At 40.7% G+C, this 23,963-nt stretch overlaps 2 protein-coding genes across 8 annotated transcripts in view; one reads left to right on the top strand and one right to left on the bottom strand.

The window, feature by feature from the left end:
- Positions 1–8,345, top strand: part of atrip (ATR interacting protein) — a 38,209-nt gene extending 29,864 nt beyond the window's left edge. For 2 of the 7 annotated variants that reach the window (XM_060909980.1, XM_060909979.1), the window contains exons 11-15: positions 2,291–2,433; positions 2,525–2,616; positions 2,951–3,040; positions 6,543–6,801; positions 8,121–8,345. In XM_060909980.1, the coding sequence (XP_060765963.1) occupies positions 2,291–2,433; positions 2,525–2,616; positions 2,951–3,040; positions 6,543–6,801; positions 8,121–8,194 (658 nt within the window). In that variant the 3' untranslated portion in view covers positions 8,195–8,345. Of the gene's footprint in view, positions 1–2,290; positions 2,434–2,524; positions 2,617–2,950; positions 5,001–5,447; positions 6,802–8,120 lie in introns of those variants that run through there. The other 5 variants (XR_009651629.1, XR_009651627.1, XR_009651626.1 and 2 more) reach the window with 5 other exon arrangements.
- Positions 8,346–8,501: 156 nt separating this feature from the next.
- Positions 8,502–23,963, bottom strand: part of shisa10.1 (shisa family member 10, tandem duplicate 1) — a 36,449-nt gene continuing 20,987 nt past the window's right edge. Inside the window, exons 4-5 of the mRNA XM_060909983.1 lie at positions 19,816–20,028; positions 8,502–10,106 (exon numbers count right to left, since the gene is read on the bottom strand). Coding sequence (XP_060765966.1) covers positions 9,934–10,106; positions 19,816–20,028 — 386 coding nt within the window. The 3' untranslated portion in view covers positions 8,502–9,933. The remainder of the gene's footprint in view (positions 10,107–19,815; positions 20,029–23,963) is intronic.

Here is a 23,963-nt window from a genome sequence, read left to right as displayed (position 1 = left end):
TTTGATATTTTCTAAAAACTGCAGTCTGAACTGAACTGCAATGTCTTTCTCTTTTGCATGTATCTCCATAAGGAATGTTAAGCATTTTAAAATCTGGCACAAACACATTAACTGTCTAAAAACAAATGCCATATACTGATTTTTTTTTTTTTTTTTTCAGTTTATTCACAGTTTGAATCCCAATGATGCCGGGGCTGTCCATGGCCAGGAGTCCAAGACAACAAAATGAGCTGTGCCCTCTGGTTGGAAGGGCTAGAGCATAAACTCTCTCCCCTGTCAACCATAGCGACACTAGCCATATCGTGTCAATGACTCGTGTCATTGTGTCAGTCACAATCACTGGCCAATTGTGGGTGTCTGAGAGATTATGGAAAAAATTAAGAGACCAATTTTTTTTCTTAAATAAGCATCTCTGTGTGTCAGCCATTTTATTCCAGTGTCTGTGCTGGAATTCCAACACAAGCACACCTCATTTTACTTAATGAGGTATTGATTAGGTGATCACCTAAACCAAATCTTGTGGAAAGTATAAAAACCACTATTGTGGTCATAGATCGTCTTGAGTTAAAAACAAAGGTTTTGAGTGGAAAAAATTACGGTTCAGTTCCGGCTTTACTGGCAGAGGGATACAGTGAGCGACAGGTTGCTTCCGTCCTCAAAATTTCAAGGACGGCAGTTCATAACAACAAGGTCAAGCAGCAGATATTGGGGACAAAAAAAAGTTACTGACTGACAGAGAGTGAAAACGACTCTCCATTGACCGGGATGATTGTCAACTCCTTCAAATGTCACTCAACCGTAGGATGACATCAAGTGACCTACAAACAGAATGGCAAATGGCAGCTGGGGTTAAGTTTTGAACCGCAAGGACAGTTCAAAACAGGCTCCTCTGAGTGGGGTTGAAGTCTTGCAAAGCTGGAAAAAAGCCCTTCATCAATGAGAAACGAAGAAGAGCTAAGCTGAGGTTTACTAAAGACCATAAGAATTGGACCACAGAGGACTGGAGTCAGGTCATCTTGTATGATGAGTCCAGTTTTCAGCTTTTCCTGTCACCTGGCCGTCTAATGGTTATACGAAGACCTGGAGAGGCCTACAAGCCCCAGTGTCTCGCACCCGTTGTGAAATTTGGTGGAGGATTGGTGATCTGGGTATGCTTCAGCAGGGCTGGAATGGGGCAAGTTTTTGTTTGTGAAGGACACATGAATCAAGCCATGTACAAGGTTATCCTGGAAGAAAACTTGCTTCCTTCTGCTCTGACAATGTTCCCTCACTCTGAGGATTGGGTTTCCCAGCAGGACAATGCTCCATGCCACACAGCCAGGTCAATCAAGGTGTGGATGGAGGACCACAAGATCAAGACCTTGTCATGGCCAGCTCAATCTCCAGACCTGAACCCCACTGAAAACCTCTGGACTGTGACCAAGAGGAAGATGGATGGTCACAAGCCATCAAAGCTGAGCTGATTGAATTTTTGTACCAGAAGTGGCATAAAGTCACCCAAGAGCAATGTGAAAGACTGGTGGAGAGCAGGCCAAGACGCATGACAGCTGTGACTTAAATGTCAGGGTTATTCCACCATATATTGATTTTTTTTTTTTTTTTTGAACTCATCCTAAGTTCAAACGTTGTATTGTGGTGTTTGAATATGATTTTGATTTCTATGCATTATTTGAGGTCTGAAAACACTTCATCTGTGATTTTTGACCCGTGGTCATTTTCTGCAATTAAGTTCTCTAAGTGACAATATTTTATGTGGCGTTTAGAGTAAATGTTGTCCGTAGTTTATGGAATAAAACAAAAATGTTCATGTTCCTCAAACACACACTTATAAATGGTAAAACCAGAGAAACTGATAATTTTGCAGTGGTCTCTTAATTTGTTCCAGAGCTGTATGTGGAAGAGGGCAGATAGTGTGTTGCACCTCCCGGTGATGCTGCATGTTTGTTCTGAAGGAAGCATTTGTTGGCCTTCACTCTCCCTGGGGACAGCTGGTGGGTGGGAACTTACAAAAACTAAATTGGGGAGGTAATTTCCTGTATTAAACTGGTTCCTTAGGTGTCTTTGCAGAAAGTCTAGGCATGTATAGAAAGTTTGAACGCTGTTTTGAGGAAAAAGCTTTGTTTCGTGCAGTTTTCTTTGGCAGAACAACAACAAATTTATTTTGGACTGTTTGCTATGAAAGGCTTTCCCAGACCATCACACACATTTATATACTTTGCTTGTGCAACAATTGGTTGATAATGATTTGAGATTTTAGGATCTATTTGTCATTGAGCTGTTTCGAACACAGATTTCAGGTGGTATTGGCAAGTCAGGCTGTGTCCCAAAACCTGTCTTTGGAATCACCATACAGCACTGTTTGGCTCTTTGTGAGATTTCTGGCATTTCTGGTGGATTGTGACAAAATAGCAAACAAGCTTTGCTCTCATATCTGTAAGTATGATACAGTATACAGAAAGAACTTTAGCAGTCATTGTGTGTAATATACACTAATGTTGCTATAATTAAACCCTCTCTTTCCTAGATGCATGTCCATTTGTACGACTTTTCCAGTATGTGACCTCCAGATCAAATAAAGTAATTCCTGAAGACATGTGGTCGCGTTTGGAAGTTGAGGTAATATACAGTATTAAATGCGTACACTTAGCTTTTGTCCAAAACACAAACTTGCAAGTACGCTGTAGTGTACACTTAGTAGCTACTTTATTATGTCTACTTGCCTTGTACCTACACCATTTGGGAATGTGTATTAACAGTCCTCTAACTATTCATTACTTTCTCACCACAGGACTTCTGTAGTCTCAATCCATCAGAAATGATGTTTAAAAATAGATTTTATTCATTAACACTCCTGCGTGTGCACAGAGCTACTGTATAGTACCACAGATGCTGAGACAGAGCTGCATAATCAGAAATTGAGTATTCACACCTCCAATTGGTCTGTTTGCAGGTTGTCCGATTGTTAGCCAAGCTGTTCACACAGAAGACGTGTATGTGGGCTGCTCTCAGCGCTGAATCTACCTGCTCATGCAGCAGTGAGGTAAAAAGCACAAGAAGGCCACTTTAGTTAGTGAGTTCTTCCTGGTTATCCACTGACGTTAGATGACTGTCCTCTTTCTATCTAGCAGAAGTTTAAAAAACATTGTGACCTGTTTGTTTAAAAATCAGCCTTTTTGTCATTAGTTGTTTGTAAAAGCCTAAAATCAGTCTTTGAAATGAGCCTGTGCCCATTGTAGCCGAGGTTCACGGTGTTGTGTGTTCTGAGATGCTTTTCTGCTCACCACGGTTGTAAAGAGTTACTGTAGGTTTCCCATCAGCTCCACCAGTCTAGCCATTCTCTTCTGACTTCTCTTCTGCCCACATAACTGCTGCTTGCTGGAAGGTGGATTTTTTTTGCACCATTCTGCGTAAACCCTGAGAACCCCATGAGATCAGCAGTTTCTGAAATACTCAGAACAGCCTGTCTGCTTCCAGCAACCATGCCACAGTCAAAGTCAATGAGATCACGTTTTCCCCCATTCTGATGTTTGCATATCTGCAAACTAGTCGCTTTTCGGTGAAATTCGCCGTTTTGCAAACAAAATGTCGTTCTTGTGATTCATCTAGATCCGAAGAGTTTTTTTTTGGGGGGGGGTGGTCAGCGGTGGATGGGACTTTCAGTAAAATGGGATTGCCATCTTCACAAGAGTCATTTGGCCAATCACACGCTACTCATTTGGCCAATCACAAACATCCAAGTCAATCCATCTTTCCCACAGCGAACTAAACCTTTGCCTGACTAAACCATAGACAGTAAACATACGACTTGCGTCAGAGACTTCAGAGATCTGTGGACACTAGCGACAGACTTGAGGTAAGTCTCATTATCTGCCAACAATGTAATATGCTGTGTAAATTAAACTTGGTTTGTCAAAGATAATCCTACTTTAGCAACGTTACGTGTGTCGTGACATGAAACCTTTTCCAACATGTTTAACGGTATACATAATGTAAAGTTTTTCAGCTTGTATGCTAACGTGAGCTAGGATGTCAGCTAACATCAGTGAATTGTGTGTTAACGTTAACCTTTCATACCGGTCGGTTCAGTTCGAATAATTTTTGTGAAGGCTATCTCTACTGCATCTGTACTGTTATCTGATGATAATGCGACATTGTCACAAGATGAGGAATGAAAACGAACATGTAACATTAACGTTAGTACACCAGCGTTTTTTAAGTGATTGAAACACCTTCTCCGGCGGATCATTTAACATGGATGGCTGTAGTTAGAGTTAGCCTTTACAAACGTTTATGGTAACAAAAAGGAGCCCTGACCCAGCCGATAATATTTGGTCAATTCTTTTCCAGAATGAGGGAGCTTAAAGAGGAAGATGCTGTTTATGTAGCAAAGCTTGATGCAGGTCTGAGGTGCAGGTGGAGCTGGGCCTGGCTAAAAACCGAGGTCAAGACTGAAGTGAAGGGAGTTCAGCACAGCTTCCCGCTGTAACAGTTTTTTTTTTTTTTTTTTTTAACAAGATAGACAAAGCTGGGTATTCAAAATACAGCCTTTGCCAAAAAGAAATAAATTACAGCAACAAAGGCTCTCATGCTCTTTTGGCACACTGCCAAACAGAGGTGCACCGTCAGAAAGTGTGCACTGTTATGACCACATCCAGTGTCCTTCCAGTCCCAGAGCAGTGTTTCCAAGGGGCCTGATGTTATGAGGGAGTGAGTTAGGGTGCCTGTACCTACATTTCAGCGAGTTGCCAATGCAGAGGTGTGTATAGATTAGGCTAAATAGGCTAGGCTTGTAGTTTTCTGTAATTCTACCATTTCACTGTTTAACAGGTTACTTGATATTTTGCCAGTAGGCTAATGTTAGGCAATATAGGAGTAGACTAGCCTACATTACCAAAAAAATATTGTACATTGCATGTTTAGTTAGGGCGGCACGGTGGTGTAGTGGTTAGCGCTGTCGCCTCACAGCAAGAAGGTCCTGGGTTCGAGCCCCGGGGCCGGCGAGGGCCTTTCTGTGTGGAGTTTGCATGTTCTCCCCGTGTCCGCGTGGGTTTCCTCCGGGTGCTCCGGTTTCCCCCACAGTCCAAAGACATGCAGGTTAGGTTAACTGGTGACTCTAAATTGACTGTAGGTGTGAATGTGAGTGTGAATGGTTGTCTGTGTCTATGTGTCAGCCCTGTGATGACCTGGCGACTTGTCCAGGGTGTACCCCGCCTTTCGCCCGTAGTCAGCTGGCATAGGCTCCAGCTTGCCTGCGACCCTGTAGAAGGATAAAGCGGCTAGAGATGATGAGATGAGATGTTTAGTTAATTTAGGGATTAACTACCGTAGCCTAGATCATGTCTATTGGAATGAGGATCCAGTCTTAACAACTTTGTAATAGCAATGGAAGTTTGTGAATATTAAACCAGCTTTAATAATGTAAATCTAATAATATTTTCTTTGTTTAGGCTGAATATTCACTTCCTTTCACCTTTGCACCAGTGATGGTGAACCTGGCCCAAGGGCTGGCTGAAGACAAAGTAGCCCTTAGTGGGCTGAAGCTATGTCGCCCGAAAGAGACACATGGCAAAGCAGAGGAAACTGGCCATGGAACGGCTTGTCCAGGCCAAAAAAATGAAGAAATGAGATTTACTATTAGTAAATTACTCAGCTTGACATTGTTGTTACTTGATTGTGGTTGATTTTGTTGATTGACCATCAGCCATTTTGCACTGATTGATTGACCAAAAAGCAAGGTTATGTTAATAAAAAGGTTTTTTGTTTACCTGTAGCTATGTTGCACCTTTTTTCGGAGAGGAGGCAGGCTCAGGTTTTGGTTTACGTCGGGGGGTGGGGGGTAAAAAAGTTTGTCACCTTTTTCAGACCTTCTGAGTTTGCAGGTATGTGTTTTGATGTAAAGAGTAACCGAGGCTGTTTGCGATATACAGTACCAGTCAGAAGTTTGGACACCCCTACTCATTCATAGGTTTTGCTGTATTTTGACTATTTTCTACATTGTAGAACGATGCTGAAGACATCAAAACTATGAAATAACATATGGAACATGTATGGAATTATGCAGTAAACAAGTGTTAAAAACAAAACAATGTTTCATATTTTACATTCTTCAAAGTCACTGCTGTTTATCTTGACGCTTTGCACACTATTGGCATTATCTTTTTTTTTTTTTTTTTTAAGATTTTTTTGGGGGCTTTTTCCACCTTTATTAGATAGGACAGTGTAGAGACAGGAAATAAGCGGGAGAGAGACGGGGAGGGATCGTCCCCGGATCCATGGCACAGCGCCCCATCCACCCGAGCCACGACGCCCCCACTATTGGCATTATCTTAACCAGCTAATTTTTTTTATTTTAAACAATAAAATCATTTGTACAATGAACAGTAATTGATGAACCCCTAGTTTGTTTTCCTTGTACCAACACTTAGTCTGCTCTGTCAAATTGTATTGCAGGGAAAAAGTAGTAAGTTTTCATATTCAGTCATCATTTGAACTGAGACTGGCTCTAACCTCTTTTTCATGTGTTATGGCATTTTTCTGTTCAGGTGGTCCGGACGGTGGTGTTGGTCTTACACAGACAGTGGCTGTGTATCAAAGGTCAGGAGAAGCACGTAGGTGGTATTCAGACATGGACGGGTCCCGGTGTTCACTCACTGAGGGAGACACTTATGTTACTGCACTGGCTCCTCCTGAATGACTCGTCTTTCTCTGTGCACTGTCTGGATGTGTTGCACATGTACCATCAGATCATCCCTGCCATCAGAGACACACTCCGTAGAATCCCTGACCTTTCAGAGTGTGAAGGTGAGTATATTCAACTCTTCTCCCCCCCCCCCAACCTGGTTTATTCAGCTGCCACCTGTTGGGCATAGTTAGTAACTATAAAGCAAGTTCCTGAACATTGTAGATGGTAGCACACCTTCCTATGCTTCACTCGTATAATGTGATATAGTTATTCGCTTAATTCTTTTGTGTTGGTTTCTGTGTAATTACCGGATTATAAGCCTTAAGGGTTGGGGAAATCTAAGTGGAATAATATGTTCATTTCTTTATTCTCTTATCATGGCTGTTTTGTAGTAGTACAAATTCTTATTTGCCCTTGAGACACCAGGTGGCGCTATAAAAATGCAGGGTGGGTTGGTTTGTTTAGAACTTGTACAAATAAAATGGAAAGTAGGTTGTTGCTTAGCACCCTCAAAGATTCAGAAACTTCTCTGGGTTGTTGTGGTTTTTTTTTTTTTTTGGAGAATTAAAAAAAAAAAGCTAATATTTTCTGGTTCCAGTGCATGGTAACTTTTTTTTTTTTTGCAGAATATCACTTGATTTAAATTGTTTTTGCCTGATGCAAAGGATCCCAACACCTGCACTGATTACTCAGCGAATCGTGTAAATAACTTACAAGTGAGGCACAATCTAGTCCAAGCACAGCAGTTATACAATGCATCATCAAAACTTCTCCATTATGCTATATGGCAAATGTGGAAACCTGACTATCACACAAACATGTGCTTGTTGAACATACCAGATTTAGTCCCCCTTTGCTGTTATAGTAGCCTCCACTCTTCTGGGAAGGCTTTCCACTAGATTTTAGAGTATGGCTGTGGGGGGAATTTTTGTTAATTCGGTCACAAGAGCATTACTGAGGTTGGACACTGATGTCCGGTGAGAAGGTCTGGGGTTCAGCATTCCACTTCATCCCAAAGATGAACCCTAGTGGGGTTGAGTTCAGGGCTCTGTGCAGACCACATGAGTTCTTCTACTCCAACCTTGCCAAACCATGTCTTCATGGAGCTCGCTTTGTGCACAGGGACAATGTCATTTGGGTCTCTTAGTTCCTGTGAAGGGAAATAATACCACAGCACACAAAGAGATTTTTGTAGAATTGTGTGCTTCAAACTTTGTGGCAACAGTTTGGGGAAGAACCACATATGGCTGTGATGGTCAGGTGTCTGTGCTTTTGGCCATAATAGTGTAGCAGTGCTAGTCAACAGCATTTTTACTGACGTTTGTTTTAGCGCATTTTAGGAAAAGACGCATAAGGGACACTTGTTTTTCAAACTCTTTTTGCCATGAAAATGTCGTGAAGACCAAAAAATAAACAATTGTTCACTAATTCTTTATAGAACTGGCTATAGAGGAGATCTGTCGACCAGAAGCCGAGGAAGTGGAAGATATGGACATTGACACAGGTTCTTGACCAGAAGTGAAGATGAAGAAAATTGACAAGCATCCAACCATGTTTCTTTTGGTTGTCTTTTGTGTGTGTGTGTGTTCATCTGATGATCTTGGATTACCTTTTATTGCTGCTCAGCAAGATCCTTAATTAAAGCAAAAGTGAAACACTTGTATTTTTAGTGTTTGTGTGACTGGGTCAAACAAAGTATTCATAAATAAACATATAAATGTCCAGACCTGTTGGTCTGTAATTCTCAGCCCTTTATAATGTATCAAACTATACAGACATTTTACTGTTAATGATTTAATTAAAATAAATTAAGTCACCATTCAAGCACATTCATCTTTAATTTGCTTTTACAAGTATAGAGGTGTTCTGAATGAAAATATTTTACATGTATCTAAAACCAGTCATACATGTGGAGGAGGAACAGAGTGGAGATGAAAATCAGGCACAGCTGAATGAACAGGGTGAAAGAAGACAATTCGAATATTACAGTCTGACTGAGGCCTTAAACACAGTTTCAACAATTCCAAAAAATTCCGAAAGTTGTACATGATTACGCAACTTCAAGCTTTTTGTGCAGCTGCAAACTTTTTTTTTTTTCTCCTCCTGATATGAGCTGCTTGTGTCCAGAAACAATCAGGCTGACTGAAATGAAAACATCACCACCCACAAAAGTCTGTCTTCAAGTTTCCAACTTCATTTCTATCGCAAAGATGTCATGAAAGATGTTTAAAAAAAAAAAAGCTGAACATCCTCTTTTAAACTGATATTAGATACGACCCTTGAAGTCACATCTGCTGGTTAATATATTGTCCTCACCTATGACTGCATAACATGAAAAATAAGGCATATTCTGGATCCTTGGACATACAAACGAATCTAAAACTTGAATACTGAAAGGAAATAGACTACCACACCCATCTTTATACATTATGTTCACAAAAAATATCCTGGCATCATAATCCTCAACAGAGGGTTAAACCTTTGGTATTGTGATGTAAAACTATAAATCTGTGTAATTACATTTTCCACATTATGCTACTACACTACATTAAAAAGTAATGACATTTCCAACTTTTTTCCTTTTTAGTCAGTATGAATGGGTCTTCTGCAACACCTACCCCACACTACCCACATTTTACCATAAATAGGGCGTTTTTTTTTTTTAAAGACTACATACTGTGTTAAACCATAACAGCTGAAGTCAGAGCAAGCGCCAGGTTTTCTCCTCTAAATTCAATAGTTTCTTCCTACAGATGGATTTTATTATAAATCAGCCAACTTTGAGGTCAAAAGTGCACGCACAATACACTCCCTGCCCTGTCACCTGGAAATTAGATTCAGCCCCACACCGTAAAACTGCTACACTCAAAATGAAGAAACAAAGAAATATGCAATTCCCTTTTACTTCTCACCAACAACCAAAAAAAAAAAAAAAACACAGAGTATGGCTTAGAGTTAAACAGGTTCTATATGCTTTATATTTTCCATGGAAAGCTTAAGCGTATATGCTGTTTCTTAACTTTAAAGAATCTTTGTATCATAATAATTGGGTGAGAATGAATACATGAATATTTTATATATATTATACTGTATATAAAAAAAATTAAAAAAAAAAAATCACATGGGAAAACAAGTCGTGTTTGAGGCTTTCCATGGTAAACATGGCACATATAGGACCAGCGTGACCCAAAGTGGAAGTATGTAGGCGTCTGTAATCCAGCCGAGGCTGCGTGGTGTCAGACAGTTGTGGTTTAGTATCCGGTTTTGGGCGGTTCCACGTAGGCTGGGTTGTATGGAGGCTGAGCTACAGTACAGTCAGTCGGTGGAGGAGGTTGGGCATAGCCAGGCTTTACAGGGGGACTGAGAGGGTACGGAGCCTGACCACCATCATAGGCAGCCTGGCTGTATGGTGCAGAATATGCTCCTGGAGATACAGAGAGAAAAGACACAAAATTAATCCATATCTGACAATTACAGCTAAACACTGCTTTACTTGCCAACATGAAATGCATCACTGCTAAATCTGAGGGTGGCATATCAGTAGAATTTGTTAATAGATAGTATATTGTGAGAACTGAATAATCTGAACATCTCTCAGACAGATCAGTTTTCAGATGAATGGGTGTTTTGGCAAAACATGAATAGGTGTAGGTGTTTGGGGGGGGGGGGGGGGGGATTAGTTTCATTAATGCAGGCCAGTCTCCCCACCCCCCCATTGCCAATTACCACCCCACTACCCATTTCTCCCTGTTGCATTATCATAACCAGCGGTGGTGGGTGACACCCCAAAAGTGACCTTCACTGACACGAGTCAGTGAAGGTCATGTTAAGCCACTCTAGTTTTTCAAATCGCCGCACATGTAAACACTAACATGTCAATACTTACAAAGCCCCTTCTAATATGCTGAAGAAAGGCTTCAAACTATACAATTCATCCTGAAAGATATACAACTATGAAGGGGGGGGCAAATACCTACAAGTTCAAGAAATATACAGTTGGGATTGTATGTTGAAATTAAAATTGAAAATATTAGTATTGCACTCAAAACAATACAACAGCACATTATTTGATGTTTTCTCTCATTAATTTTATTGTCACCCCCTCCCGCAAAAGTAAACATAAAAAAAAAAAAAAGTTGAGCTAGTAAAGCATTTACCACTTTGTAATGTTGCCATTCCTTCTCACAACACTTCAAATATGTTTAGGGATTGAAGACACCAAGTAACGAACCATTTCAGGTGTTATTTTGTCCCATTCTTCCTGCAAACAGGCCTTAAAAGTATGCAACACTATGGGTCGTCATTCTCATAATTTTCGTTTCAAAATTTGTCACACATTTTGGTAAACTGGGATGTATGGATGCTGTCAGTCCCCACTTGCTTGCTCACTCGAGTTTGTTGATGGTGTAGTGGCTGGCTGCTTTATGTCCCGGGGCTCCCTCATGCCTGTGTTACCTTCTGGCTCTCTCCTTTTAGTTATGCTGTCATAGTTAGTTGCCGGAGTCCCTGCTTGTACTCGGTGCAATATGTATACTGCTCCTACTTATTCAGGTGACATTGGGCATACCTAACAACCTGTTTTCTTTCCCTCCCCCCCCACCCCAAATCTGTCCCTCTGAGTTACATGGAGTCAACAGGAAATCTTTTGGTGGAGAGGGTGGAGACCTCGACTGGCTATCGTAGCCTGCAGGGAATCGGCCGTCAGACATTCTGTCGCATGTCCCAGACCCGGTGAAATGTAACTGAATTGTCTTGGCCAGCCCTAAGGGTCCCATCTGCATCTCATCATTGCTGAGGAGTGTGCTCCCATCACCCAATCAAGCATCCAGCCAGAGCAGGTCATGATATTTTTTTACCATATTAACATGCCATTGTTGTGTGTTATGCCTGATGTAAAGACTCTCGTCTCTGCGAGCCTACCACACAGATTTAATACTTGTCATTTTTAGGGCATACCTAACATCATGTGTTTTCTTTCTCTCCCCCCCCAATCTGTCCCTCTGAGTTACATGTTGATCCTGGGATTGAGATGCTAGCCTCTTCTGCCCCTCGGACCTGCTTGATCCATCCTGGTGCCCTGTGTCTGGTCGGAGTTTTATCGCACCGCTCCTGTGAAGGACGCCCCCATGAGGACAGTTGAGGGTTATACCTGTTAAAACTGTTAATATTATAGTCAGGCTGTCTGTTGTTGCCCAAATGAGGATGGGTTCCCTTTTGAGTCTGGTTCCTCTCGAGGTTTCTTCCTCATGTCGTCTGAGGGAGTTTTTCCTTGCCACCGTCGCCACAGGCTTGCTCAGTGGGGATAGATTAGGGATAAAATTAGCTCATGTTTTAAGTTGTTCAAATTCTGTAAAGCTGCTTTGCGACAATGTTTATTGTTAAAAGCGCTATACAAATAAACTTGAAACTTGAAACATTCTCTATGGGGACAGAGGGGACAGGCACCCTCTCCTTCCACAGCCATGCCTTTGTAATGTGTGCAGAATGTGGTTTTGTATTGTCTTGTTGAAATATCCCTGGAACAGTTGTGTGACGGTCTGATCCCAGATGACTCAGAGCCCAGAGAAGTCGACAGCGCTTCTGGACACAGTCAACATAAGGCTTCCTATCTTCACAATAAAGTTTTAACTGCCATTTGTGGCTGTAACTCCCTACTGGAGCTTGCCAAAGGCTTGCCAACGTAATCCCAAGCCCAGGTACTTAGATCAGCTATACGTACAACCCTGATTCCAAAAAGGTTGGGACAAAATACAAATTGTAAATAAAAACAGAATGCAATGATGTGGAAGTTTCAAAATTCCATATTTTATTCAGAATAGAACATAGATGACATAAATGTTTAAACTGAGAAAATGTATCATTTAAAGAGAAAAATTAGGTGATTTTAAATTTCATGACAACACATCTCAAAAAAGTTGGGACAAGGCCATGTTTACCACTGAGAGACATCCCCTTTTCTCTTTACAACAGTCTGTAAACGTCTGGGGACTGAGGAGACAAGTTGCTCAAGTTTAGGGATAGGAATGTTAACCCATTCTTGTCTAATGTAGGATTCTAGTTGCTCAACTGTCTTACCGTAGGTCTTTTTTGTCGTATCTTCTGTTTTATGATGCGCCAAATGTTTTCTATGGGTGAAAGATCTGGACTGCAGGCTGGCCAGTTCAGTACCCGGACCCTTCTTCTACGCAGCCATGATGCTGTAATTGATGCACTATGTGGTTTGGCATTGTCATGTTGGAAAATGCAAGATCCTCCCTGAAAGAGACATCATCTGGATGGGAGCATATGTTGCTCTAGAACCTGGATATACCTTTCAGCATTGGTGGTGTCTTTCCAGATGTGTAAGCTGCCCATGCCACACGCACTAATGCAACCCCATACCATCAGAGATGCAGGCTTCTGAACTGAGCACTGATAACAACTTGGGTCGTCCTTCTCCTCTTTAGTCTGAATGACACGGCGTCCCTGATTTCCATAAAGAACTTCACATTTTGATTCGTCTGACCACAGAACAGTTTTCCACTTTGCCACAGTCCATTTTAAATGAGCCTTGGCCCAGAGAAGACGTCTGCGCTTCTGGATCACGTTTAGATACGGCTTCTTCTTTGAACTATAGAGTTTTAGCTGGCAACGGCGGATGGCACGGTGAATTGTGTTCACAGAATGTTCTCTGGAAATATTCCTGAGCCCATTTTGTGATTTCCAATACAGAAGCATGCCTGTATGTGATGCAGTGCCGTCTAAGGGCCCGAAGATCACGGGCACCCAGTATGGTTTTCCGGCCTTGACCCTTACGCACAGAGATTCTTCCAGATTCTCGGAATCTTTTCATGATATTATGCACTGTAGATGATGATATGTTCAAACTCTTTGCAATTTTACACTGTCAAACTCCTTTCTGATATTGCTCCACTATTTGTCGGCGCAGAATTAGGGGGATTGGTGATCCTCTTCCCATCTTTACTTCTGAGAGCCACTGCCACTCCAAGATGCTCTTTTTATACCCAGTCATGTTAATGACCTATTGCCAAGTGACCTAATGAGTTGCAATTTGGTCCTCCAGCTGTTCCTTTTTTGTACCTTTAACTTTTCCAGCCTCTTATTGCCCCTGTCCCAACTTTTTTGAGATACGTGTTGCGGTCATGAAATTTCAAATGAGCCAATATTTGGCATGGAATTTCAAAATGTCTCACTTTCGACATTTGATATGTTATCTATGTTCTATTGTGAATACAATATCAGTTTTTGAGATTTGTAAATTATTGCATTCCGTTTTTATTTACAATTTGTACTTTGTCCCAACTTTTTTGGAATCGGGGTTGTAGATGAATGACAGTTCTTGACACAGTGCCATCTGAGGAATCAGAGATCACAGGTGTTCAGCTGAGGCTTGTGCCCTTGCTCTTTCCACACCAAAATTCTTCCAGATTCCTTGAATCATTTAATTATATTTTACACTGCAGAGAGTGAAATATCCAAATCCCTTCCTATCTTTCCTTGAGGAACATTGTTTTTAAACATTTCAATTATTTTCTCATGCTTTTATTGACAATCTGCAGATCCTCAACCCATATTTGCTCCTCAAAGACTAGGCCTTTCCTGGATACTGATTGTGTCCCAAATCATGATTACAATCACCTGTTGACATCATTCCTTTCAAATCACATCATTTCATTGTTTTGCCTCATTATTAGCCCTAAACTGCCCCATCCCTACTTTTTTTGGGATGTGTTGCAGGCCTAAAATGCAGGAATGTATGTATTTCAAATGAAATACAGTGGTACTTGAAAGTTTGTGAACCCTTTAAAATTTTCTATATTTCGGCATAAATATGACCTAAAACATCATCAGATTTTCACACAAGTTGTAAAAGTAGATAAAGAGAACCCAGTTAAACAAATGAGACAAAAATATTATACTTGGTCATTTATTTATTGAGGAAAATGATTCAGTATTACATATCTGAGTGGCAAAAGTATGTGAACCTCTAGGATTAGCAGTTAATTTGAAGGTGAAATTAGAGTCAGGTGTTTTCAATCAATGGGATGACAATCAGGTGTGAGTGGACACCCTGTTTTATTTAAAGAACAGGAATCTATCAAAGTCAGATCTTCACAACATGTTTGTGGAAGTGTATCATGGCACGAACAAAGGAGATTTCTGAGGACCTCAGAAAAAGCATTGTTGATGGTCATCAGGCTGGAAAAGGTTACAAAACCATCTCTAAAGAGTTTGGACTCCACCAATCCACAGTCAGACAGATTGTGTACAAATGGAGGAAATTCAAGACCATTGTTACCCTCCCCAGGAGTGGTTGACCAATAAAAATCACTCCAAGAGCAAGGCGTGCAATAGTCGGCGAGGTCACAAAGGACCCCAGGGTAACTTCTAAGCAACTGAAGGCCTCTCTCACATTGGCTAATGTTAATGTTCATGAGTCCACCATCAGGAGAACGCTGGACAACAATGGTGTGCATGGCAGGGTTGCAAGGAGAAAGCCACTGCTCTCCAAAAAGAACATTGCTGCTCGTCTGCAGTTTGCTAAAGATCACGTGGACAAGCCAGAAGGTTATTGGAAAAAGGTTTTGTGGATGGATGAGACCAAAATAGAAATTTTTGGTTTAAATGAGAAGCATTATGTTTGGAGAAAGGAAAACACTGCATTCCAGCATAAGAACTTTATCCCATCTGTGAAACATGGTGGTGGTAGTATCATGGTTTGGGCCTGTTTTGCTGTATCTGGGCCAGGACGGCTTGCCATCATTGATGGAACAATGAATTCTGAATTACACCAGCGAATTCTAAAGAAGAATGTCAGGACATCTGTTCATGAACTGAATCTCAAGAGAAGGTGGGTCACGCAGCAAGACAACAACCCTAGGCACACAAGTCGTTCTACCAAAGAATGGTTAAAGTTAATATTTTGGAATGGCCAAATCAAAGTCCTGACCTTAATCCAATCGAAATGTTGTGGAAGGAACTGAAACAAGCAGTTCATGTGAAGAAACCCACCAACATCCCAGAGTTGAAGCTGTTCTGTACGGAGGAATGGGCTACAATTCCTCCAAGCCGGTGTGCAGGACTGATCAACAGTTACTGGAAACGTTTAGTTGCAGTTATTGCTGCACAAGGGGGTCACACCAGATACCGAAAGCAAAGGTTCACATACTTTTGCCACTCACAGATAAGTAATATTGGATCATTTTCCTCAATAAATAAATGACCAAGTATAACATTTTTGTCTCATTTGTTTAACTAGGTTCTGTTTATCTACTTTTAGGACTCATTTGAAAATCTGATGTTTTAGGTCATATTTATGCATAAATATGGAAAATTCTAAAGGGTTCACAAACTTTCAAGCACAACTGTATCTTGGGTTCATACTGTCTGCAATGAAATATGAGTTAAAGTAAATTTAGAAAATCACTAGTTCCTTTTTTATTTGCATTTTCCATACCGTCCCAACTTTTTTCTGATTTGGGGTTGTAGTAAAAGAAACCAAAACACCCAAGCTAAAGTACGTCCACGCTGTTGCTAATGGGGTGTCTTCAGATGACGCTCTATACTGCCCATTATATTAATTTCTAGACACATACATTGAATTATGTATAATTTTTTTAAAACAATTTTTCACATTAGTCTGTTCTGCTTACTCATTGTAACCCATACACTATAAAAGGTAAACACTACCAAGAAGTTAGCCATACTATTAGCATGTAAGTGGTAGAATCTTTACTAATTTAATTGTAAGTGCTCGTATATTTACAAATTGAAAATAATAATAATAAATTATTATTGCATAGACATTAGTGTTTTACAAATGTTTGTTTATAAATTGTCACTGTTGCTCGCTTACGCAGAAGTTTTACGTCTCCGACGTATGACATTGTGTTGTCTTGACAACGTGCAATATTATAATACTGCACGCTCATTCTCCATTGGGGAGAGTGGCGTAATAGACAGAGGATAAGCGATATGATAATATTGCATTCTATCAATAAACCCACTAGAAGGGAACAGAATACACGTTTTTATTCCATGGAAATTAAGGAACTGTGTTTGCCTATTTAAGGACTGTGCTGATGCACTTGCATCGCGAAGTATTACGATACGCATGTACGCATTACCGAGCCTTTCTGCCTGTTGTCTTGATTTCCTGTTTCACGATCCTTGTGCCTGTTTCTCGTTCTCATCCTCGCTTAGCCTTTGATGTACTGTTTGCGCCTTGACCGACCCTTTTGCCTGTATTCTCGTTTTTGATCTCGTCTGCCGTTTTGGACTGTTTGCCTGTGTCTCACTGTATATATATTTTGCACTTTATTAAACTGTATACTTCTGCACATATATCCGCCTCCCTCGCATATGTGACATGGAGATTATTCCATATGACTTCGAACCAACGTGGAGTAGAGAAGAGATGGAAAGACGACAGGATAAGGACAAGTCCGTCGCGCTGGTATTTATGTCATTACTGTAGCACAATTAAAACGTGCCAGATCAGACAGCTGGTGGGTTTTCAAAAATAATAAATACATGCATGTATTTTTGTGATAAATACATATTATACTGAGTGCATTTCCCACATAATCCTCACTAAGGTTTCGGACAGCACTACAAAATGGCGTCCCCACTATATAGTGCCCTGTATAGTGAGTAGGGAACGATTTCGGACACAGGGAAGAACTTAAGGCTTGATTATGTCAGCATTCGAAGGAGGGCACGCGTGTCTTTTGACAGCGTTGGCAGATGTTGGTCACTTTGATTTCCGCTATACGTTTTATAGTGGCATGCAAAAGTTTGGGCACCTTTACTTAAAATGTCTGTCACTGTGAATAGTTAAGTGAGCAGAAGATGAACTGATCACCAAAAGGCATAAACGTAAAGATGACATTTCTTTTCAGCGTTTTCTGCAAGATTTGTGTATTATTTTTGTTTTGTACAATTGGAGAGTGAAAAAAGAAAAGGAACACCATGTGAAAGTTTAGGCACCCCAATACATTTGAGTTCTCAGGTAACTTTTACCAACGTTCCAGATCTTAATTAGCTTATTGAGCTGTGGCTTGTTCAAATTCTTCGTTAGGAAAAGTCAGATGATGCAGATTTCAAAGCTGTATAAATTCTCTGACTCCTCAAACTTGTCCCTAAAATCAACAGCCATGGGCTCCTCTAAGCAACTCCCTCGCATTCTGAATAAAATAATTGATGCTCACAAAGCAGGAGAAGGCTACAAGAACGTAGCAAAGTGTTTTCAGGTGGCTGTTTCCTCAGATTGTAATGTTATTAAGAACTGGCAGTTAACAGAAACAGTGGAGATCAAGGTGAGGTCTGGAAGATGAACAAAACTTTCTGAAAGAACTGCTCATTGGATTGCTAGAAAGGCAAATAAAAACCCCTGTTTGACTGCAAAAGACCTTCAGAAAGATTTACAGTAGCAGACCCTGGAGTGGTGATGCACTGTTCTACTATGCAGCGACACCTGAACAAATATGACCTTCATGGAAGAGTCATCAGAAGAAAACCATTCCTGCATCCTAGCCACAAAATTCAGCGTCTGAAGTTTGCAAATGAACATCTAAATAAGCCTGATGCATTTTGGAAACAAGTCCTGTGGACTGATGAAATCAAAATAGAACTTTCTGGCCACAATGTGCAAAAGTATGTTTGGAGAAAAAAGGGTGCCAAATTCCAGGAAAAGAACACCTCTCCCACTCTGAAGCATGGGTGTGGATCGATCATGCTTTGGGGTTGTGTTGCAGCCAGTGGCACAGGGCACATTTCATTGGTCGAGGGAAGCATGGATTTGAATAAATACCAGCAAATTCTGGAAGCAAACATCACACCATCTGTAAAAAGTTGAAGTTAAAAAGAGGATGGGTCCTACAATAAGACAATGATCCAAAACACACCTCAAAATCTACAATGGAATACCTCAAGAGGCACAAGCTGAAGGTTTCACCCTGGCCCTCACAGTCCCCTGACCTAAACATCATTGAAAATCTGTGGATAGATCTCAAAAGAGCAGTGCATGCAAGACAATCCAAGAAACTTGTAGAACTGGAAGCCTTTTGCAAGGACGAATGTGTGAAAATCCCCCAGGAAAGAACTGAAAGATTATTAGCTGGCTACAAAAAGTGTTTACAAGCTGTGATACTTGCCAAAGGGGGTGTTACTAGGTACTAACTATGCAGGGTGCCCAAACTTTTGCTTCAGGCCCTTTTCTTTAAATGTAGAAGATGAAAATAAAAAAAATTGTTTTTGCTTAAAATATAAAGGGAATGAGTCATTTTTAAATTTATGCCTTTTGGAGATCATTTCATCTTCAACTTGCTTAACTGTTCACAGTAACAGCAATTTTGACCAGGGGTGCCCAAACTTTTGCATACCACTGTACTTCCGTCCTATGAAGTCTCGCACAGGTCTAAGCGAATCTCATTTACGGCCATTGCTTTGACATATGGACTGATATTACATAGCATGTTTCAAACACTCATAACTTGCTATAGCAGTGACAAAACAGCTGTCAGAAATGCATTCCTACATTTTATAAATGAGATAAATAGAATTTTGAGAACAAAAAATTTGCCTTCAGTTCCCCTTTAAGTAAAAGTGCTGAAAAAGCAGGACAAGGCAGAGAGCACAACAAACTCTCCAAAGTCGAAATTAGGCCAAGTTTTTAACAGACTTGTTAAGAACTAAAAGCGGACTCAAAATTCACCACAGCTTATGTAGCAGTAAGCTACACTGCAGATGCTTATCAGATTCTTTAAATAATCAGCAGTAGATCAGTTACACAGTACTCCACAATGTTATTTTTTGTGTGAAAAAAAAAAAATCAGGAGGACATAGCCTGTACAGGCAGTGTTTTTGTACTATTTAAGATAACGTCGCTCTCATTTTCAAGGCTGCATAAGGGCAGCTGGAGCCTCACATACATCCTCAGGGTGTTTTCACATCACCTTCACAAAAATGACATCAAAAGGGTGAATATTTGAAAAACCCGGTGGATTAAAACGTTGGTCTAACCAAGGAATTAATATTTTAACTTCAGCTAAAAATTCACCTAAAAACATATTGCAGGTAGTTTATGAATTAAGTTTGGATTTGGAAAGAAAAGCTCTTAATGCTGTTCTTACCACTTTCCTGGTATGGAGGAGGCGGTCCTGGGGCATAAGGCTGGCTCTGATACAGGGCAGGGGGCATGGCTGGTCCTCCGTACCCAGGCTGGGCACCATAGCCAGGCTGTGCAGGAACTGGCTGGTAGGCTGGATACTGAGAAACCGGGTTTGGGGGCTGCTGCTGAGGGTACTGGGTGGTTACTACTGTGGTTGTGGCTGTTGACATCACCGCTGTGGAGGAAAGTTAAAAACATAAAATAATCTCCTCAGCATGAACCTTTCAGTTATCTTTTCTGACTGTATAAAAACATTTTTCAGTGCAATAAATTTTGTGTTGGAAATTGTTTTGGTGGAGCCTTTTTTTTGGGGGGGGGGGCAGTTTGACAACCGTGCATATTGTCTACTAAAAATATAATGAATCAATTTGACACGAATAAAAACCTGAGAATTGTATAATACTGTAAAAAGACTAAAATCATGACCAAACCATGCAAATTACAGTTTCGTCAATGGCCAAATTCGCCTTACATGTTCTCCTAAAGTAATTCAAGTTAAGAGATAACACATCCTTTAAGCTTTTTATAAACAAACACTGATTAAAATGTGAAACTGAAACTTAGCAATACACTGCGCAAGATGCTCCACATATAAGCGAGACATTCACAAGAAGGAAACACTGTTTAAAAGCATGCAGTTTGACAACCTGGAAAATACCAGTCAAGTAAATGTGTCAAGTACATGTTCTATTATTAAATAAGGATCCTAACTCCTTTTGGTCTGTAAAATCGCCGTCGCTCAACGATGCGTTGACCATAATGTGTTCACTCTGGCTAAATCACTGGAGAATACGCACCTTTACTGTTTGAACTATTTGGCCTATTACTAACAAAGCTCCATTGGTTAGCAAATTTATAACAGACTATAAGCTGGACTTTATGCCTCACAGAAACCTGGCAGCAACATAATGACTTTTTACAGCTGTATCAAGCAGGTCCACTGTGGTTTGTTTACATCTGTAAACCTTGCTCATCTGGGAGGGGAAGCGGTCTCCCGCTGATTTATCATGACAAAGTTATGTCATCTCTCCCTCTCCCTGATCAGCCCTCCTTGGAGCTGCTTGTTCTCAAACTCTGTGGACCATCACCTACAATTGTTGCTGTACTGTACAGACCACCAATGCAATCAAATGTTTTCATCTCAGAACACTCATCTCTTCTAATCACTGTGTGCAATGTCTCCAAATATCATCTTAATGGGTGACTAAATTATACTGACAGACCTACTAAAATGTTTATTAAGATTTTAATGAAATGTTGGATTGTCTGGTTATAAATCTGTGAACTTCCTAACCCATAACAAAGGTCATACCTTGGACCTACAGTGGATTGTTGTTCTGGTATTTCACCATGCAAACCAACTTTTGTTTATTTACCCATTTGTGACCATAATATTGTGCTCTTTGACTCATACCTTCCACTCAGGAAATCAAAGCTTCAAGCTTATGTCATTTCGTAATATTATGCAGGTCCACCTAGACAGCCCTCATCCACGGCCTCAGCTGTAGAATTGGTGGAATATTCTAAGTCATGTTTATCCTCTGCGATCAACATTCTGGCTCCTCGAAGAACACTCAGTGCGTTTACATGCACATAGAGAAAATCGAATTTCTGCCGTAGCTCGACTGAAATCGAAGTTCTAAATGCCATGGAAACACCTTAGCTCGGCTGAAATCGAACCGAACTGGATTTCTCGTAATTGAGCTACGCGACCTAGATTATGCAATTGTAGCCGAGCTACTTAGTGCATGTAAACCCTATCGAGCTACGTAGTCGAGCTACTTACTTCAGCACTGCCCCTTCCGGAAGTGACGAGACCACAAGCGGGAAACACAACAGCCTCGGCCGGCATGACAACAGTAGTAGAAATGTGCACTTCTGGAGCAATGAGGAGATAGAGTTCATGCTCAATCAGCTTAAGGAGTTGAAATAAATAAATAAATAAATAAATAAATATATATATATATCGATGTTGCTGTCCTCGTCGTCGTTCTTCTTGTGAACACAGAACTGATAACTTTGTTTATACTCTTGAATAGCTCTTCTTCATGACGACAACCGGAAGTGTACCAACACGATGGGGCGTGTAGCGCCACCTGTGGCTCGGGTGCACAATGTACCTCACACAATAGCTCGATTTCCTTGTGTGCATGTAGGATTGGATTTCTCTGGCACCCCTGCTGGGACCCTTAGCTCGATTACCGACAGTAGCTCGATTTGGATGTGCATGTAAACGCACTGAGTGACTGCCTCGTTCTCTTACACTAGGGATTCTCAACCTTTTCTACTTTAAGGCCCACCTATTCGTACTTGTAACGAGTCGGGGCCCATTAAAAAAAGATCCCCAATTATTTTGGCTCATCCATTCTATTAGAATGTAATAATCTATTATAAAGTGTATTAATGGAATGCAACATCACTCCCCATCACAGATGGGAGCCCAGGAATTAAATAAATGTAATAAATACAAACTGTTTTAAATTGTAGGTATTGTATTTAAAACTGTATGGATGTGCCAGAAGCCAACATAAAACCATGCATGCTGGGCACTCTCAGTCAAAAGGGAGTAATGATCCAAAAGCACAGTGTGCTTGATTAACACAGGAACTTATTGCCATGTTTGTGTACAGCAAACAAGCAAGTTATTAAAACCATGAAGTGGATATAGAAACCACTCAATTGGAAACAGTCTTACACGTTAACAAAGAAGGATTTTTCCTACGAGTTGGAAAAATTATCCATCTGTTGAGTTCCTGGATATCTCAAACTACCTGGTGCTGCAGACCTCGTTCTACACGGAGACACAGATGAAAACCTGGAAGATCACGGAGGCGTACAACTTTTTATAAGTGGCTGGGTTAAAGATCTGGGGATCAGGACATTACAAGATAAATCCTCTGTTCTTTATACCCAGGCAAGTAGGCATTTTTCAGCTTTTTGTACGCATCTTTACAATGACTGCTAGGACACTACAAGTTTTAGTATTGGGTGTAAACAAACCACAGCCGCTCAATTCTCAATCCTCCCTGCGCTCCAATTCCAGATAAATCATTCACAAAGATCCCCAGAAATACCTTTAAAGGCCTGGGTATTACGCATATTATATACGCGTTAGTTTACAATATGGCGACCACGATCAAACAGTAAGCAAAAACACATCGGAGGCCTTAAAGTGCACATCACGGGTAAATTCAGGAGCAAGATCAATGTAATTCTCCTATTTTATATTAAACTTTGGTCAAATATCTGTCACATTTTGCACATTTTTTTTTACCTTGCGCAATACCAGAAAAATTGAGTTGAAATCAAGCTATTTGAGGCGAATTGGTCCGCCTCTGAAAAAACTTGGCATTTGGATTTCCCGGGAAACATTGATTTTCGTGACGTCGCGTGCGGGATGCCTCCTTCTGAATCCTACGTCAGTGCTGGTTTGTTTATGAGAAAACGACCTGGTGGTTTTCCGTAAATTTCTTCAACGTTATCGCATAATTATTAAAATGGTTAGCAGATGTATCATAAGAGGGTGTAGCAACACCAATCTTGATGGCATTAGTACTCCTCGTTTTCCAAAAGACCGGACAATGAGAGAGAAATGGGAGCGCTTCGTGCGAGGCACCCAGAAGCCGAGGACCAAAGCAGAGCTGAGAAAAAGACCAAGAAAATCGGCGATTCACAAGTTGACTGTTGCCAGGGTAAGAAATAATTCTGACATCTCATTATATTTTTCATCCAAAGGTGAAGTAACATTGCACTCAGGTGACAATTCCATATTTCAGTGCAAAATCGCTAGCTGCTAAACTTGGTCTACACAGGCTGTGCACTGAAACCGTGCAAGCTCTCGCAGCTTGCTGACACTTCCGCAGGTAACACCACGAATCTGGCTCCAGATTCCCTTGAGATTTTTCCAGGCGCGTTTTGTTTTTTTGTTTTTTTCTGCTGTAGACAGATGGCCTTGTGCAAAATTACCCTTCTGGAGGAGTGTGTAAAGGGACATACTTTCATATTTTTTTAAAAAACGAAATTGGTCCAGGATATGCACTTTAAGCGTCTCCTGAACTTCAAAGCATCACAAAATAACAGAAAATGGTGAGAAAAGTCTCCCGAGTCAAA

Source organism: Neoarius graeffei, chromosome 26 (genome assembly GCF_027579695.1).
Source record: "Neoarius graeffei isolate fNeoGra1 chromosome 26, fNeoGra1.pri, whole genome shotgun sequence".
Classification (NCBI taxonomy): Eukaryota; Metazoa; Chordata; class Actinopteri; order Siluriformes; family Ariidae; genus Neoarius; species Neoarius graeffei.
Note: the sequence above shows the minus strand (reverse complement) of the source record. Positions and strands in the feature narration are given on the sequence as shown.